This window comes from Cryptomeria japonica, chromosome 10, assembly GCF_030272615.1.
Source record: "Cryptomeria japonica chromosome 10, Sugi_1.0, whole genome shotgun sequence".
Taxonomy (NCBI): Eukaryota; Viridiplantae; Streptophyta; class Pinopsida; order Cupressales; family Cupressaceae; genus Cryptomeria; species Cryptomeria japonica.
In genome coordinates this window covers 923,269,992-923,290,916 of record NC_081414.1, presented here as the reverse complement: position 1 = coordinate 923,290,916, position 20,925 = coordinate 923,269,992, and the positions used below count along the sequence as shown (strand labels likewise).

The 20,925-nt window shown below is 36.6% G+C and overlaps 1 protein-coding gene across 1 annotated transcript; it reads left to right on the top strand.

Moving 5' to 3' along the window:
• The first annotated feature begins 2,565 nt into the window (after positions 1–2,565).
• Positions 2,566–3,513, top strand: LOC131038364 (U-box domain-containing protein 25). The gene has a single exon (XM_057970775.2). It carries the CDS (start codon positions 2,566–2,568, stop codon positions 3,511–3,513), a length of 948 nt encoding a protein of 315 aa, XP_057826758.2.
• The last annotated feature ends 17,412 nt before the right edge of the window (positions 3,514–20,925 follow it).

Sequence of the window (20,925 nt, the reverse complement as noted above, 5' to 3'; positions counted from 1 at the left end):
CAGTTGATTTTCGGTTGATTGTATTTATATTTCATGTTATAATTCAAGTTGTTTTGCATTGCCTCCATCATATCCTTGTGTTTCAGTTGTGTTTACTCTTGTTGACCGGTTTGGACTGATTTTTGAGGTTCCAACTTACCGGTGACTGCATCATATATGGATTTGAGTTGCTTGCATTGGCAAATATGTTTTGACTGTTAATTGCTTATATTGTTGCATAGCGTGTGGATAACTTGTTGGTTATGTTGTAGTGATTGTGGATCAATGAATCAATCTCTGGGAGATGTGTTTCGGTCCCCTCTTTCTCCTGGAGTGGATCAGTGTGTGTATTGTTTGTAAAAAAAGGTATATCTTGGTTTAAGATTTGATGATCTATCTTGTATATAAGGATGAATGTGATTGAGTTAAGTGTGTGATGAGGTGTAGAATTTAGATGTATGATGCAAAGATAATCAAAGAGGTTTGGTGAAGTGCAAGAATAAGAGTTGTGTTTGAATGATATGCAAGTTGTGTTGAGATTGTGGCAAAGATATGAGACAGAGTGTTGGCATTGGAGGTATGATTTGTGTGTGTTTTGATGTTGGTCGCTTGATGTAGAGTTCAAGGACAACTTCATGATCAAGAGAACCTTCTTTTCATATCATTTTTGTGTCTTTCCCTGAGTGCAGTTAGCTTTAGGTTTTGTAAGTCCTTTTTCCTTATCTTGCACCATGAGTAGTTAGCCTTGGTTTGCAAGTCTAGAGCATCTAGCTCTTTTCTTTGTAATATGATATACATAGTGGATATATTTTGTGGGTAGCTGGTCACTGTGGTTTTTCCCTATTTGAGTTTTCCATGTAGAAAATCTTGGCGTTCATGTGTTGGATGTGTGTTGAAGTTTAATTATTTATGTGCTACATTAATTTTTGTTTTTGACTAATTCACCCTCCCCTCTTAGTCCTACCTTGGGTTCAACAAATCTATCATTCATGCACTTAGTTTGTGATTCACTTGTAATTACTCCAACCCACACTAATCAACACCAATTAGCACATTTGTTGGTTCATAGTCAAACAATAATTCTCGCACCCCTTAAAAGAATACAAGAGATGATTTATAGTTGTATATGAGCATAGAGAATCTGTATACATAGAAGCTCAAAACTAGTAAACACATCTTATTTAAATGTGTTATATATATTCACTTGTAATTACTCCAACCCACACTAATCAACACCACTTAACACATTTGTTGGTTCATAGTCAAACAATAATTCTCGCACCCCTTAAAAGAATACAAGAGATGATTTATAGTTGTATATGAGCATAAAGAATCTGTATACATATAAGCTCAAAACTAGTAAACACATCTTATTTAAATGTGTTATATATATATATATATATATATATATATATATATACTTCATTATTATGAAGGAAATATATTTAAAGATTCTTTACAAAATTTTAATGGGAAAAAATTTCTTTTCAGCTTTATTTGCGTGAGCACAATATTAGAAACTAGTTCATAAACTAATTATTTTTTATATTGAAAATAATGTCTAAAATTATCTCCAAACAAATTTAAATAATTATTTTTCTTTAAAGTTAATATTGAGTTATCTACTATTGGCGCAAAGGTGATTATGTATTGGACCACACTTTGAAATTCGTACTTTTTGACCTTTGTGCACATAATGAATTCCACAACGTGCATCATTACTATCCACAAGCCAAAACAATAGATTTAAATAGTTAAGTCGCACACAGAGAGAACAAAAAAAAAATCGTCGAAATCAGATGAACCATTTAGAAGCTTAAGATGCACAAAATTAGCTATGTCCACTACTGACTTCTTTCCCCTATTTTAATTTAAATTTAAACTTTGAAAAAATAAAACAATTTTTAATTTGCATAAACAAATGTTATAAAATAGAACACTTCATATTTTATGATACACCTCAATTTTTTTTTAAAAAAATCTCTCCACATTTTATATATAGAGAACAGTGCAAATTGTATTATACATCTCAATTTTCTTAAAAAAGATACCTCTTCCCCAACACACATATATATATATCCTCAACATAGGTATACATTGGATACAAATTTACATGTAGTCTTTGAGGCTATAATATTAAATTATACCCATTAATGATATAAAAAGATAATGTTTTAGATGTTGAGAACATTGAGAACTTAAGGTCAACAGTCAACATAGAGCGCCCGCAAAAATTGAATTTACAGGCACGCAATATACGGTTACACGTGAGGCTTCGTAAGCGACAAAGATTGCCACATCAGCACGATCCGAACAACTTTAACGTAAGCTCTTATCTCCATCTGCGACCATAATATTTTATTGCCCTAATCCTATTTTGATTCGGTCGTTGTGGCGAACATAATAATATTTCACACATTTTTTCGCAACCAAGGAACGGATGTTCCTTCTCAAACAGGAATACCGATTGATACGTGCATTCTATGGACTCATCAAATGAGATGCTAATCAAATCACAATATTCTCAATGCCCATATCTTCTCAATCTGAAGAGAAATTTTAACACAAAAAAAATATTTAAGAATTATGTCAGTACAAGAGAACCAGCAAAAATCTTCTGTGGGTATCCCGCCCTTGTTCCAATGTCCAATTTCCTTAGAAATAATGAGTGACCCATTCACTCTGTGCACTGGAATCACTTATGACAGAGCTTCCATTAAAAAATGGTTCCGAGCAGGAAATAATATTTGTCCAGCCTCTGGTCAGACTCTCCACACGCGTGAGCTCATCCCTAATCACACCCTTGCCGCTCTTATAAAAAAATGGCGCCTCAAAAATCCATCAGATCCCACTGCCCAAAACAACCAAAAGCTGCAGCATATGATAGAGCAGATCGACAAAGGCGGCGCCGTCAAAATCGAGGCGTTACGAAACTTGAAGAATTTTGCGAGGGACGAAAGCAACAGATCGAATCTGCAATCCGAGGGCGTTTTACCTGCTCTGATTCGTGTTATGCAAGTATTTGACCCGGTTCATCCCGTTGAACACGAAACGGAGGCTGTGCAAGAAGCCATTTCAGCCATTGTTTTGTTTTCTGTGGACGAGGACATCTTCTCGAGAGATTTATTGAGTGGCCGAGTGATTCGAACCGTCGAATGGGTGTTGGCGAAGGGTGATCTGGAGTCCAGAATAAATGCGGCAACCCGTGTGGAAAAGCTGGCAAAAGGGGATGAGACGGGTGCTATGGAAATCGGGTCTATGGAAGGGATAACAGACGGGCTTTTAACGTTGCTTGAACAGAATAACAACACGCATTATAGTGGTCTCAGGGCTTTGGTTCCTCTGTCAAGTGGTTGCATATCGGGTGAAGCTAGCGGAGACATTTGGTATAATTCCTCGTCTGACTCGATTGCTTGGCGCTTCAGAGAGAGGTGTGATCGAATCATCCATGGCTATTCTGGAGGCGCTTTCAACTGTTTGTCAAGGGCGATGGGGCATAATAGATTACGCACTTGCAGTGCCTACAATCGTTAGAATTTTATTGGTTGTCTCCCGTGGTGCTACCGCTCATGGTATTGGGATTTTGTTGAATATTTGTAAGAATTGCAGTAAAGAAGATGAGATCAGAGATGTTGGAAAAACGGGCGTGCTGGAGAAGTTGGTGGCGTTACTTCACATGGATTGCGAACCCAGAACCAAAAAACGTGCTAACTTTCTTATCAAAATTCTGTCCCCCCTGCAAAACTATGATTCTCGCACTCAGTTCGTGATTCACTTATAATTATTCCAACCCAAACTAATCTTCTGTATTGTGGGTTTTCTTTTCTGTTTCTCTGGCCTTTTTTTTTTCTTTTTAAATTTGTGGATATCGTAATCTTAATCTACAAGGTGCTTTTGTGTATGTTCGGCCATATTAAAGAACATGTATAAGCAATGATCTATGATGGATTGAAAAACTGTGGTCTCTAATCTTATTCATCGTATTTTTTCTGGTTTTACTTTCTTCTTTTCATGAGGGATTATGAAGTTTGATATAAAATATAAATCAAATTACACAGAAAAAAAATTCACATAGACAAAACCAAAAACTATACCTAATAATATTATGAATTTCGGAAATCACATGTCTGCAATTTGACAAGAGAAGAGATTTACTGCCCTCTTCTATTGTGAAGGTAGCATAGATTTCACTGTTTCACATCATTGTTTTTTTTTGTTTTTTTTGTTTTCCTGAGGATACATCATAGGATTTGGTTCTAATGTCATAATAACATTATAGTCGGTGAAAATCATCTCTGGAATTCAACAAAAGGTTTAGTGAGCTTAATAGAACAAGGAGATATTCAATAATAATCAATAATAGCATTTTCCTGCAAATTAACTTAAATTTTGTCGAACTGAAGCTAACTAAACATGTAAGCATAGATTTCCACTTTATTTACAGATTTAGTCGATAACATTGCGAGGATAAAATGCAATGGATTTATGGCCGTGGAGACGCCATAGAGACATTATAGAAAAACTTTAGAAAATTTCCCAAGATAGACAATGTGGACCAGAATGTGTAGAAATGGTTGATTTTGTGGGGAATGGAAGGGGTCAGTCAAATATTCAGTAAATGCAAAATATAAATTATTTTTTTGAGAAGTTGACGTAACTAGTATTGATTTACCTTCAATGTGTGCAAGTGTGAAAATAGCTTCCTTGAATTGACCTCCATGTGATAAATCGAGGGGTATTTGATCCAGATGTGTTTGTTTGACTGACTCTTTCTTGCAGTCAGTTTGACTGCTTCCAGGTCTTTTTTATGTATGTCTCTTTCAGTTTTGGTCCAATTAAAAAACAAGGTGGGTGTTTTTTAAAGAAATTATGATAAAGAAAAAGTGTTTGATATTTTTTTAAGTTTATTTTTTAATATATTAAAAATGATATTCATGTGTTTAATATTTTAAAGTAACGTCGGGTTTAGCATTATTGGCAAATTAATCTTGAAGATTTTAGGTTGATTTTGAGCATTAGAGATTCATCTTCCAATATCAAGTATTGCTAAAACAACCTCCTTGATAGAATATTGTTTTCACCATGGAAATTTTTTAAAATACAATATTTTAAAGCATGTAGATGGTCTAGATGTGTAATCTATTTCTATTGTAGTTGTATTTGTTTTCAAATACACATTATAACTTTCTTACAATATTTTTTTTCTCGTAGCGACTTAAGAAATTACAACACAATGAATGTCTTTGTATACAAAGACATTCTAAGTATGCTCGAGAGGATATGAACCATGTTCCCTACATAGTAAAAATTAGTAGTCTTGTGTATGTGATGATCTACACTAGAACAAATATTTTCTAAGTAATGGGATTCCTAGGTAGGTATTTATCTAATTTGAGTGAGGAATTTTTCAATGTGTTAAGGATATTTAGGTATCTTTAGGACATGACAAGTATTTGGTTTTCTATTGTTAAGGACTAGACTTGAATATGATAATGGATATACAAGGATTTGTTGGCTCCAGCCAAACTAAATATGTTAATATCTAGAGCTCTAGTACAAAATATGTCTTTACCATTTTTTATCCATGATTAGCTGCATGAATGAAAGATACTATGAAAGCATTAGCATTTAGTAATCAAATCCCATTAACATATAGTAATAAATCATGAAATAGAAATAATAAGAGTATGCAAACTATAAAAATACAAACATAGATGGTAAAATCCTTCTGAGTAAAATAAACCACCAATAATGACAAGAGAAGCGTATTAATTTGAAAGCTATTATTACATTAACACGTCAACTTATCAATTCAATCTACCAGCATTCTAAATATAATAACCTTACTACTAAAATGCATTATGTAACCTCCATAAGAAATCCTCAGTATATATAAATATAAACAGGCCAATAAACCCACTATAAAGTAATACCATTGGCATCAATATGGTTCTAAATTATCTTGGTAAAAATGATCATGACCCACAACATGAAAGGGACCTCCAAAAAATCAACTTCACACACAAGCATCTTTGACCAAAGTGACCATAATGGGAACTTGTAACTCTCAACCACTCATTATGAACCACTAATTAGATCTCACTCATTAAATGACAAAAATGTTCAACTATCTTTCAAGTTTGACCATTCTAGTCTTATTCAATTCTCACTTGCAACAATATATCAATTCATTAGGAGAATAAATAATAAATAATGTCCCCACCTTCACATGGTTGTCTAACTTTTTCTAGACTTACCAATCCATGATACATTTAAAGAATATAATATTTATCCATCTATATGTATAGTTAAATACATTACGACCTTAAGATTTAATTTGTAAGGTGAGTAACAACTAATTCCAATAGCTTATGTCATTGGGTGCTACTTGAGATATCTTTATTTTGAATTAGGAATGTTTCCAACATGGTGAAGGTTAAGGAAACTATTTGACAATAGGAAAACTACCAAATGGTGGAACATTTCAAAGAAACAACATTATCGACCAATATAATCATGGAATTAAAGAGAAGAGGTGGGATCCTTGTGAGAAAGAGGCTTACAATTTGAAATTGCCTAGACCTAGATAACTTTGAGATCTTACTCAATCATAAACATTAAGAAACTAATTACAAGAAATGATTAATACCATGCCACCTACAACTCAAATTTTAAGTCATGTGAATCACTATGATGATCTAGGACTCAAAGAAGTAATCTTAATATATTATGGAAAATAATTTAGGGATCACATAATTACATTACATAATAGAAATAAAGAAATCTATGTACAAAATGATGTATTACTCAAAGGGAGTGTATATTTCTCAATCAGAGTATGCACAAAATATAAGGACTACCCACATTCGGTGTATAGGAAGACATATTTGTAGTTCAACCAAATCCTATATTAGATTTATGCCCCAAGTAGTTTTTTAATCATTCTAATGATCTATTTTTATTTCAATGAAAGGGTCTATAACCCAAAGATGCTAAATGAAGTCAGATCCATATAGAATCTTCTTCAAGTGTCCTAATATTTAATGCTTTAATGAGATATCATTATGAGCCCCAATTCTATTATAGATATTAATTATTAGTTAGCATTGTTAGGTGCATATAATTTTTAATTCATATATATTGTAAATCACTATCAAAACAGTTATCCCATATCCATAGGATAGTAGTAGTTATCTTAAGAACGGAAATATATATTGTAATAAATCATTAAGTGAAAGGTAACTTAAATATTTGTAATTAGAGTGTATGTGACATTTGAGGTTGATCCATTAAATATGAATTTTAATGATATCATTGTTGCCATATAATATTCCAAATTATTTTTATCTCATTATTATCTAGCATGGAATAATAAGCTCATTTAGATATAATACAATAAAAAAATACATTAAAAGTGGGATAGAAAGAGGTGGAGAGAGAGAGAGAGAGAGAGAGAGAGAGAGTGTTATAGACCTAATAAATAGAAAAGTTCATACTAGACACTAGAATAATAAACTATTAAATTCCTTCCATATTAAAATTTATCAAAAAAGAGTAATTGGAAAGTCCACTAAGAATCCTAATGGGTTGGTGATCAACATGCTCTTGTTGTGTTGTCAACTATATGAATTGGTCCAAGCCATCTATTTTAAAATCAAACCAAAATCTTATACTAAATATTTCTAATGATCTTCCCACTTGACACTTACAATTGTTAGGAATCCTCCATAGATGTTCCTATATTTTACCTATAAATTTATGAAGAAAACCATATGAAATAGAAGGGTTGAAGTAAGCACTAAGATAATATACCAGAGACATGAAAAAATAATTAAATATGTATATAAAGATTAAATAAAAAAATAATAATTTATAATGTGAAGAAAATATCTTATAGAAAAAAAGGTAAATGATAGACATAATATTGTGAAGTCAAAATGGAAATGGGAATAAGGTTGTTGAAGGAACTTTAATGAGAGCTAATGCAAGAATAAAAAGCATAAGTTAAAAAAAATTTATGGATTTATAAGGAAATCAGGAGAAATTGTTTCACAAATTTTAAAAGATGAGAGACGGAAAAGGAGAGTGGAAATGGAAAAAGAAAAATAAAAGTTAAAGAGAGCACATATAAATTATAAATGCATAAAATCAATGTAATAGTGGAATGTTAAGGATCTAGCAAATGGATAAAATAATTCAAAACAAAATGGCGTGAAACCTAAGGAAAAATTGATTAGTTAATAAGAAGGGTTCCAGAGATAGAAAGGAAAATAAAAAGAGAGAATTAAAATTGTTGAACACAAGATGTCACTGAGAGGGGGGGTGAATCAGTGATTTCCAAACTTAACCCTTATTACACCTTGGCTATGTGTACCAGTTAGCAGATCTAACACAAAGAAAACATAGCGGTGAGATAGGAGGATGACACAAATGCAACTACACACAAAAGGAACATCACATAACACCAGATGTATGAGGAAAACCCAACATGGGAAAAACCTTGGTGAGAAATGTTGCTGGAGTCTACTCCTCCAATCCAACCTCACAATAAAATAATGGTTACAACATTTAGGGCACCAACCAAGGGAGTACCACCCCTGCTTTAGTACACCAACCCAAGGAGCACCAAACCCTAATTTAGGGTACCAACCCAAGAAGCACCAACCCCTAATATAGGGCACCAATCCAAGGAGCACTAAAACTTGCACTGGCCTCCAACTTGGTGATTACAATAACATATATCAATACAAAGGTAATATCCCAGTTACAAATGAATTCGGTAACCTCTCACAATCAACTTTCTCTTCTGATTCTACTCTTCTCAACCAGTCTTCCTCTACTCTGTTCTCTGTCCGTTCTCAACTCACTCAGATCCTTCTTTCCTTCACTCTCTGCTATAACCTAACTGGTTCAGCCTTTCTTAATCTATTGCTTCTATTCTCCGTAGGTCTGTAGGTTCTAGCACCACTAGTTTACACCACTGCAACTCACTTTGCAGTTTATCGGTCACTCTGACCTTACCAGTTAAACCTCTGCTTAACCCTCTTATCACTTGCACCTCCAAAACTCAGTCTCTATGATCTTAGATGAAGTCTCTAGCTAGTTGGCTCTTTGTTGCACTTTCACACTTTGATCTTCAATATCCAACACCTAATTATCTAGCAGCATCAATCATCTTCTATCTTTAGTCGGCATATTTATCCCTGAGTTTTCCTGCCATCACCGATATTCAAACCTTTGGTGCACTAGGGTTCCTTCATTGACCTCGAGGAAAACCAAATCCAATCAAATTTCCTTCTAGAGATTGACTACCTGCAACGGATCAATCAACTCCGCCAATCTCGTTGCGTCTAAAACATATTTTTCATATTTAGCAAACACGACCTCTTTGTCGTCCTGCACTTGTCAACCACGATGAAGCGATCACGCAGTTAGCTTTACCTATCCCGATTAGCACCTAGACACACTGCATCGACCATGATGCCAATGAATCAGATCTCTATCCTCTGATCAGTGTCAAGCCGCATCGTTCTGCTCTCAACCTGTGATATCTGCTATCGAGATTAATGTCGACTAGTCACCAACTACCTCACTAACAATGCACAATCTATTTATTTGACACCTGGACTCCACGTGGCGTCTTTGTCGGCATGCACCTCAGCTTAGTCATAGTGTTGGTTTGGACTCCATCACCGACCACAACATACAACCGAGTTCATCTACCAGTTCTCTAACCCTGTTGGTTATACCCTAACCGGTCTGCCTTCAAACTTGCACCTTGCTGCTCTTTCGGTGGAACACCTAAACCAGTCACATCATATGTCAAACCACAACATACTCAACTTCATCAGATAGGAGACCTTTCACTTCTGCACTTTTCCTCGCTCACCAGTGGACATGCTTACTGGTAACCACCTTGATGACACCATGTCATCAACCTTCAACAGTCTCCATCTGTCTACATCTGTAATCTAGTTGCTCTCTTTGTCTATAGCTACTCAACCTCACCTTCAACTTCATCAACCCGAACATCATCTTAGTCAGTTTGTCAAAGTGACAAACCCATCCCTTTTTTACTTTTCCTTCTCTGTCCCAGTGGCACAACAAGCCAACTCTAGATGATTTGGTGCATATTTTTTATTTCATGCACCTAAGGCATCTTTGTGTTTCACTGGTTAATCCGGTGTGAGCCTTCAACCTAGCTTCCATCTACTTCTTTGTCTTATCTTGGAGGATTATGATGCATTACATGCATAATGAGAGATAAGCTCTACTTACTAGTGGGAGTGGATCCTTGTCATTTGCATCCAGCATTGCACGAATATGGCTTCCCTATTTGAGAAGGTATATCTTCAAAAAGACACATATGATCTGATTGGGCGCACTCTCTATGAGTCTTCTCATCGTCTAGTGACAACATCTTTATCTAGTGGGAGTCTTGCTATTTCACATCCAAACATCCAACAGCATACCAGTTGCCACTTCTTCATTAGCTCACTTGTAGAACACAATGTACCATTGAGAGGGGGGTGAATCAGTGGTTCCTAAAATATTTTCCTTTGAAATCTAGCCTTGAGTACCGGTTAACAACCTAAACACTAAACAATCAAACTCGTAAGATAAGAGTTGATATCAAAAGAGCCAAACACACAAATGCATAACCCACAACACCGGATGTATGAGGAAAACCCAATATGGGAAAAACCTCGATGAGAAATTCTACTGGAGTCTACTGCTCCAATCCAGCCTCACAATGAAACAACAAATTACAATGATTTAGTGCACCAAGCACTAACTCGGTGTAATGTGATGAAATACAATTTTAATATAGTGATAGCATTTAGTTGCAAATGAGTTCTGCAACACCTGATCAAATGATTTTTGCCGATTCACAACCTCCTCTTCTTCACTAGTTCTCACACTGTCGGTTATCAGATTTCTCTCTTTGATCACTCATCGGTTAATCCTAGCCTTTCTTCTCTCTCTCTCAACCTCACACTTCACAGTGTCACTCTTGGATGCCTTCCTAACCAATCACTCCTTATCGGTTCGCTTGACTATTAGAACTACAACAATTTATCGATTACTTTGTCTCTACCGGTTAGACCCTCTCACTGGTTCAGCCTGCTGACACACACTCTAACTCTTTGAGAGATAACTCTAAGATAGATAGTTTTTCTTCTTTCTCAAGATCTCTTCTCTTCTCAAACCTTGCATCAAGCACCAACACTCTTCAATCTCGAGTTGACATATTTATCTGTGAGGGTTCCCGTCAAAGAAACATTTAAACAGTGTCGTGTTAGCTTTAACCTTCACTAATTTGATCCATATTAGATTTGATCTGATCTGATTTTCTAGAATCATGATCTGCATCACACCAAACAACACTGCCATCTCCTCACTTTTCAATGTGTGTTTTATATTTTTGGATGACTACAATGTATGTTTTTTTGCGTTGCTTTGTCAAACGCCATTAATGGCTTAGCTATTTCCTTCGACAAGTGGGTACAAAGATCAGATCTTCTTGCAAGGTTAGTTCAATCATTTTGCCACCTTGTCTTAAGCCACAACATTCTTCCATCCTCCCATGATTTGCAGGTTCTTCATAAAAGCCGACCTACTTGTAAACTACTACGTTGATGAGTACTTGACCGACCTCTATATGCTCACCACCTAGTTTCCACCTATCATCCTTGTTGACATCCACTTATGCTTGGTTTTCTATGTTATTTTGGCATCATCTTCAGTATTCTATGTCGATTAGACATCCTTCACCAACCAAGATTGACTATCGGTTCAACTCTCCTTACCGGTATAACCTAACTTCGCCAGTGGTCCTTAATGCCTGTTGCCCTCTTCTTTGTTGGTAGAACTGGATCAAATTGGCCTTCCATCAAACATGCTAGTCCAACTACTCAATCAATTTACCGACAACATTAAAATTCTCTGTGTATACCAGTTCACATCCTTCAGTTCTTGTTTTGCTTGCTTGCTTTGCCTCACTGATGGTCCTTCTTTACAGGTAGATGATGCATTTCACCTGTACCGGTAACATACCTTTTTGTCTGCTTACACACATAAGGATTGACATCATCATGTCTCACTTCTCTCATACCAGTCATCACTACTTACTCACAGGTGACCATGCCATACCAGTTGACATTAATGACAAACTAATGCCAACAATTTCCTCCTTTGGGATTGATGTCAACTCACTGCAAGTCTTCGCACCAGTAGATTTCTCCCCCTTTGACACAATGACAAAGCGTCAGGGTACTTCATTCTCCCCTTTTGATTCATACTTATTTCACCCTTTGTCAAACTTTCTGTTAGTGATTACAGTCAGTACTAAGACATACAATCCTGAACTTTCTCTATGATCAACATGTGGCTCAAGAGATATAGATACTGCTATGAAATCCCCCTGAACCATATATCACCTTACAAACTTAAGTGCATGAGGCGGGTGACACAACTCCTAACTTGTGTCTGAAGTACTCAAAAGTGCTTACTGACAATGGTTTGGTGAAGATGTCTGCCACTTGTTCTCCTGTAGGGACTTATTCCATCTTTACTTCCTATCCTTCAACCTTCTCTTTGAGAAAATGATACTTGATGGCTATATGCTTTGTCCTTGAATGCATCACCGGGTTCTTTAATATGTTGATGGCACTTGAATTATCACATCGAATGGGAATGGGATCGAAGATGTCCACCTATAGACCCATTTGGTGCCAATGATGTTCTTGTCCTCTGGTCTAGGGACTAATTCCCACATCTTGTTCTTCTCAATCTACTACAATTCTTCTTCCATGGCATCCATCCATTTCTGACTTTTTTTGGCCTCATTGAATGTTTTAGGTTCTACTTCAGTCATAAGGTATAAATTGACTTGTTTATCATTCCAGGCAAGTGTTCTCCTAGCATGCACACCATCACTCTTATTACCTAACATATGCTCTTTCGGGTGGTTTATCTACACATACTGATTAGGGACCTTTTTGGATGCTTCTTTCAGTTCATTGTCTGACTGAGCTTCTTCACCTTCATCACCAGAATCATCATACCGGTTCACTTGTGCTTGTCTTCCTTTATGCATATCCTCATCAACTCATACATGCACACTCTCAATGACTCTTCTTAGCCTTTTGTTGTAGCATTTATAGGCCTTCATGTTAGTTGAGTAACCAAGGAAGATTCCTTCATCACTCCTAGAATCAAAACTACCTAAACCATCCATATCTCTCTTGATAAAACACTTGCTTCCAAACACCTTAAAGTACTTGACTGATGGCTTCCGGTCATGCCACAACTCATAAGGTGTCATTATGTTGTTTGTTCTTAGTTGAACCTAGTTCAAGGTATATGCAATGGTATGAACCGCTTCCTTCCAATACATGTCCGACAAACTTGCCTCATTTAACATGGTTTTGGCCATCTCCTTGACTGTCCTATTCTTCCTTTCTACCACACCATTTTGTTGTGGTGTTCTGGGGGCTGAGTATTGCCTTCAGATTCCATGTCTTTCATGGTAATGTTCAAACTTATTTGATGTGAAATCTCCACCCCGGTCTGATCTTAAGCATTTCAGCTTGCACCCACTTACCTTCTCTACCATCTTCCGAAGGATCTTGAATCTATCAAATGCTTGTGATTTATCTTGTAGGAAGGTGCCTCATGTCATTCTTGAATATTCATCAATGAAGAGCATAAAATATCTTTCACCGGCAAGAGCTCTTGTCCTAGTTGGACCACATAGATCTGTATGCACTAGTTCAAGTGGTCTTGAATTGTTGTGTTTTTTTGTCTTGAAACTAACCTTAGTCTACTTTCTTTTCACACATTCATCACAAAAGGTACTTATCGGTTTGATGATGGGTGGTATATTTCTCACACAACCCTTTTTGTGTAATGACACTAGATTATCAAAATTTATGTGGCCTAAACTTCTGTACCACAACCAACTTTCATCCACTTGTCCCAACATGCATTGGGATTCAAAACATTGTATACATTACCATTTGTCCTCTTACCTTAAACTACAACCTGACTAGTACTCTCCTTCTTTATCTGGCAGCCGATAGAATTAAAGGTGAATTTATAACCTTTGTCACACATCTGACTCACACTTAGCAAATTGTGCTTCAGGCCTTCCACATAATACACATCATGTGCTTTCGGTTTTCCATCAATATTTACAATACCTTTTCCCTTTATTTTGATAGATGAGTTGTCTCCAAACCTTACCGAGTCACCATTCCAGTCTTCAAGTTTGATAAATTTACTTTTATCATCAGTCATGTGGTTGGAACAAACATTGTCTACAACCCATAGATTTCTTCTTTTAGAATGTAGGGCAGTCTACACTATTAGACTTGATTCTTCTTTGTCCTTTTCTTTCTCAACCCAAACTAGTTGAGTTTCCTTCTTCTTATCAACTACAATTTTATGCTCCGGTTTGACTATGAGTTCCTGATCAGGATATGTCCTCTTCTGCTTGATTTTCCTATTCTTACAAAGCTTTTCTATATGTCCAAACTCTTGATAGTTATAGCATTTCACATTTACATTGAAGGATGAATATTTGAGACTATTTTAGGAAACTGGTTTACTCTTCCTACATTCAAAACTCCTATGACCAAATCCATTGCATTGATAACAGACAACATTCATATCCCAGAGTGCATTTATTGGATTTCTACTTTCATAACTCATAGTGGGCTTATTGGTTAATCTACAATCAGCTAACCTATGTCTAAATTTGTTACACCGATAACAATAACCATGAAAGTTTGGAACATACTGGCTAGGTTGCCTTGGTCCTACAAACGTCTACCTCGTCGGGGGTCTTCCTTTCATGTTGCTGACTCTAGTAAATCGTTCATGATAAACTCTTGCATTTCTCCTAAGATTTGCATTTCGATACATTGAGTGTGGCCTCTGGTTCATTGATTGTGTATACCAGTTTGTGTGATGGTTTCCAACAGCTTCTGCATAAGTCTTCTTTCTGGTATCCTTGCTTACTATGAATGCCTTCTTCTCTTCACCTTCACTTGAAGAAGTGAACTATATCTCCTTATCAGATGTGTCTTTATTGTTTGAACTTTTTCCTTCTTCAAATCCTAAGCCACTGATATCTTTAGATTGCTTTTGTTTGCTCAACATCTTGTCCAAGGCTGCTGTGCTACCCTCATATTTGTTTCTCACTTTCAGTTCATCCTTACTCTTTTCAAGCTCCTTTATGAGTTTCACTATTTCTGCTTCTAGATATTGATGATCATTTTCTTTCTTCATCAGATCAGAGGATGTAACTTCGCATATCCTCTTGGCTTCCTCCAACTAGGGTTTCAAGTCAAAGATAACTTGATTGGATTCATCTAGGGATTGCTTCAAGAGATCTTGCTCTTCTGCTGCAGCAAGCTTGACCTTCTTGAGTTCTCTTCTTATCTTACTTAACTCCTTGAGAGCACTTATGAGCTCACCTTCTAGATCCACTTTGGTTTCAATGTCTTCTTCCTCATCTTCACCAACTAGATCATGTAGTGCCATAAATAGATTAACTACTATTTCATTCTCATGGTAGTCATCTTCTGATGCACTTTCTTCATCTATGGCATCATCTTCAATAGTATATAGGTCTGCTTCTGGTAGCCTCTTCTTCCTTTACGGTAGACATTCCTTTCTTTGTCTTTACTGACAGATCTTCCAAAGCTTCTTTTCTCATCTCCACCGGTTTTATTAAAAGGACATTTTACAACGAAGTGTCCAAATTCACCACTGTTGAAGCATTTGAGTGGTAACTTTCCTTTATACTTGCTAGACCCTCTCTTGAGCTTTCTGACAAAGTTTTCTACCTCTACATCTGAGTCTTCACTCAATTCTTTATGAGCAACCTCTTCCTTGCCCTTTTTGGTTGTCCTCATTTCATAGGCAATTAGAGAGCTAAATAGTTCATCCATTGTGAAATTTTTTAGATCCATTTCTTCCTCAATGGCAGAAACCTTAGTATCATACTTAGATGTGAGAGATCTACTTACCTTCTTGACAATAATCTCATCAACAATTTCTTCTCCAAGTCCTTTGATGGTGTTTACAGTTTCATCTACTCTGTGAAGATAGTCTGCAATCTTTTCTTCATATTTCATATTGATGCCTTCAAGGTGACCTCTTCATGATTGCAACTTGGCCTCTTTGATTTTGGCATCTCCTTCAAATAACATCTACAATTTATCCTAAGTCTCCTTGGTGGATGCACAATGCATGACCTTGACAAACTCATTATTTGACAACCCACTTAAGATAGAATGTTTAGCCTTTGCACTATTCCCATACTCCTTCTTAGCATCTATATCAGTGGGAGGAATACTAGGGATAGTATACCCATTCTTGACAGACATCCACACATCAAAACCAAGGGAGGAAATATAGGTCTCCATTCTTCTACTCTAGAAGGCATAGTTAGAACCATCAAACAGGGGAGATTTTGAGGAGACAGACTGATTTCTTACCATTGTATTCCTTGACCAGAATCTATCCAAGCTAGAGAAAGTTTTATTCAACTCAGAACCTAGGCTCTGATACCAATTGTTGAAAACAATGTACCACTGAGAGGGGGATGAATCAATGGTTCCTAAATATTTTCCTTTTAAATCTAGCCTTGAGTACCGGTTAACAACCTAAACACTAAATAATCAAACCAGTAAGATAAGAATGGATATCAAAAGAGCCAAACACACAAATGCATAACCCACAACACCAGATCTACGAGGAATACCCAATATGGGAAAAACCTAGGTGAGAAATTCTATTAGAGTCTACTGCTCCAATCCAGCCTCACAATGAAAAAATAAATTACAATGATTTAGGGCACCAACCCAAGGAGCACCAACCCCTACTAATTTAGGGCACCAACCCAAGGAGAACCAACCCCTGCACCAAGGACCAACTCAGTGTAATGTGATGAAATACAATTTTAATATAGTGATAGCATCTAGTTGGAAATGAGTTTTGTAACACCTGATCAAATGATTTTTGTCCATTAACAACCTCCTCTTCTTCACTGGTTCTCACACTATCGCTTATCAGATTAGTCTCTCTGATCACTCACCGGTTACTCCCAACCTTTCTTCTCTCTCTCTCTCAGCTTTATACTTCATAGTGTCACTCTTAGATGCCTTCCTAACCAGTCACTCCTTACCAATTTGCTTGACTGTTAGAACTGCAACAATTTGTCAGTTACTCTCTCTACCGGTTAGACCCTCTCACCGGTTCAACCTGCTGACACACACTCTCTCTGAGAGATAACTCTAAGGCAGATAGTCTAGTCTTTCTTCTTGCTCAGGCTCTCTTCTCTTCTCACACCTTGCATAAAGCATCAACACTCTTCAATCTCGAGTTGACATATTTATCTATGAGGTTTCCCACCAAAAAAATATTCAAACGGCGTCATGTTAGGTTTAACCTTCACCAACTTGATCCATATTAGATTTGATCCAATCTACTTTTCTGGAATGATGATCTGCATCAAACCAAACAACCCTACTATCTCCTCGCTTTTTAATGTGCGTTTTCTATTTTTGGATGACTACGACATGCTTTTCTATGTTGCCCTGTCAAACGCAATTAATGGCTTGGTTGTTTCCTTTGGAAAGTGGGTACACAGATTAGATCTTCTCGCAAGCTCAGTTCAATCATCTTGCCACCTTGTCTTCCTCAAGCCGCAATATTTTTCCATCCTCCCATAATTTATGGGTTCTTCATAAAAGTCGACCTGGTTGTAAAGTCTTATGTCAATGAGTACTTGACCGACCTCTGCGAGCTTGCCACCTAGTTTCCACTTGTCATCCTTGTCGACATCTACCTATTCTCAGTTTTCTATGTTAGTTTGGCATCATCTTCAGTCTTTTGTGTCGATTAGACATCCTTCACTGACCATGATTGATTACTGGTTCAACTCACCTTACTGGTATAACCTAACTTCACCGGTGGTCCTTCTTACATGCTAAACTCTTCTCTATCAATGGATCAACTTGGCCTTCCATCAAACATGCTGGTCCAACTATCCAATCCATTTATGGGCATCATTAAACTTCTCTGTGTATATCGGTTCACATCTTCAATTCTTCTTTTTCTTGCTTGGTTTGCCTTGTTGGTGGTCCTGCTTTACTGGTAGATGATGCATTTCATGTGTACCTGTAACATACCTTTCTGTTTTCTTACACACATATGGATTGACATCATCATGTCTTACTTCTCCCATATCGGTCACCACTACTTACTCATTGGTGGCCATGCCATAGTAGTTGACATCAATGACAACCTAATGCCAACAATGTTGCCATTATGGATAAATTGATTATGTATTGCATTGATGTTTTGTCATTTATGTCAACACTAGCTAATATGGTTGGTTACCGACAGACAAGTTTTGGTTACTGATAGAAGATCTAGTGTTATCGGCAGAAGAGACTATCTATTGGACACTTCTGGCATGTTTGGATCAGTGAAGTATGTTTGATTACATGTGATACATGCTTCATGAGCATGTTTTGGTCAGTTGGTATTGGCTTGGTATTGGATACTCTCATACATTTTGGTAAACCCTTACCAGTATTGGTTTAAGGCTCTACCGACAGAGCTTTTACTAAGGAATCTTGACAGGATGCATAAGTGGTGTTGGTGCAGCTACTACATGAATTTCAGGCTTTTGAAGATGTTCTTTGATCGTGCTTCAATTTCTTGAAGACATTGCTTTGGCATAGAGGACCCAGAATAGGTCTAGTACCTATCTAGGTTATGGACCGATATCATGCTAACATGTACTCTACATGTTACTGGGATGTTTTGAGATGATTTATGGATTTGTTATTGTTGTTTTGATCTTAAGCCGACATGGAATATCGATGTAATATGGATTTATGTAATATCTTGTAGGTGGCCGACCTAATTGGTTTAGTCCTTAGGGTTTGTATAAAATGATGTAAGATCTCATTTGTAGATCATGGTATGGGGATTATATGTCATGGTCTTGGAATGCAATATCATATGCAAAGGAGATTTGGTCGATCATAGGTGAGAGAATTGGATTAAGGAAGAGGTCAAAGGCCTCCGATATTGAGCTTAATCGAGACTGTAATCAAGGATGGTAGATGCTATTTCTGGCAGTTCAATCTATTGGATTGTTGTCTATTTATTGTGAGTTGGTTGTAGCCTCTCTATAGTTAGTGAGACTCTTTTGTAGTGAGCAGTACACTCTAGTCAGTGTGCCTTCTTGCAAGTGCAGGCCCCTCATTGTAACACATACTTTCTGCAGAAGTATCATCTGACTGTGGGTAGGCTTCCCACCGTGTTTTTTCCCTTTCCGAGTTTTCCACATACAAATAATGGTGTTATGTGGTATGGTTGCTCTGTATTGATTATCTATTTAATTGTTAAGTTATATTGTTTACCGGTATCTATTCCTACCGGCAACTATATGTGTTTTACCAATACTTGATCTATTTAAAGGTTTTAAGTGGATTAAAAGTTATAATCTATTAATAACTGATTCACCCCCCCTCTCAATTGTTCAATGGTTATCCTAACAATTGGTATCAGAGCATTGGTCCTCTTTTGTAGAAGCTTAACCGCTTGAGGTAGATCCTATGGAAGCTAACACTTCTAATCCACGGGCAACTATTTTCAGAAGAGAAATCCCTAAGCTTGATGGAACAAATTATGGGATATGGAAAATTTGAATGGAGACTCATCTTATATTTCTTGGCAAGGATATTTGGGAGATCACTGAGAAAGGATACACACCTTATGATCCGGCATCTAGCAATCCTGCTCCTACAGACTTGGATAAGAATATTGAAAATGATTGCAGAGCTAGAGAAGCCCTCTTGTGTGCACTTACTGATCATCAAATCATGGGAATGACTGATAAATCATCGACTAAGGTTATGTGGGACAAATTGCAAACTCTGAATGAAGGTGATCGTACTATCAAAATTGCTAAACTTGATGGTTACCGGGTAAGATATGCAAACTTAAAGATGGAAGATAATGAGAGAATTGTTGTGTTTATGGAAAGAGTAAATGAGATTGTTATGGGAATTCAATGTTGGGAGGATTTCTAAGTGAAGATTAAATAGTTTCTAAAGTCTTGAGAGCCCTTCCACTAGCTTACACGATGAAGGCAACTGCAATTAATGAGTTAAGAACAATGGCAAACTCTTCAGTTAACAGAGACATTCTGATTGGGAAATTATCTACTTTTGAGCTTGAAGAATTTGGATCTTCTGGAGCTGTAAATTTTGGACCTTCTTTTCATGCATCATCATCATCATCATCATCTACTGGAAAAAGTGATTGGAGAGCCCTATATGCAAAATAATTGGAAGACGTGAAGAAAGAAGATGAAGAACTTGAGAAACTTGGAGCCTTATTTGCTAGAAGAGTACCTAAAGGACCGACTGGAAGTAAGTATAAAGGAAAAGCACCTATAAAATGTTGTGCATGTAACAATATTGGTCATTTTACATCTAGATGTCCTGAAACGAATGCAAGGTTTGAGGAAAGAGAAGAAATATTTTAAGCCTAACCAGAACAAATATAGATTCAAGAAAAGTAAACAATGCTACATAGCAGCTGAGGAAGGAGTAACTGATGACTCTAGAGATGAACTAGCATAAGACTCTTCTAGTGGATCCGACAATGGAAATGAATGGGTATCCTATGCTTTGAAGGAAGATGAACCAGAACTAGCTATCAAGAATGAAGAAAAGGCCCTGGCAGAAAAAATTGAAGATAAGGATGAATGGGTAATTGATAGTGGATGCTCACATGATATGACTGGAGATAAAGGGAAATTTTTATCCTTGCAAGAATACAATGGCGGTCAAGTCAGATTTGGAGATGAAAAAGCATGTATGATCAGATGTAGAGGCATTATTTCTCTGGATG

What these genes read in the sequence shown, in the direction of transcription:
- LOC131038364 (XM_057970775.2), top strand. Translation starts at nt 2,566, where the DNA reads ATGTCAGTACAAGAGAACCAGCAAAAATCTTCTGTGGGTATCCCGCCC.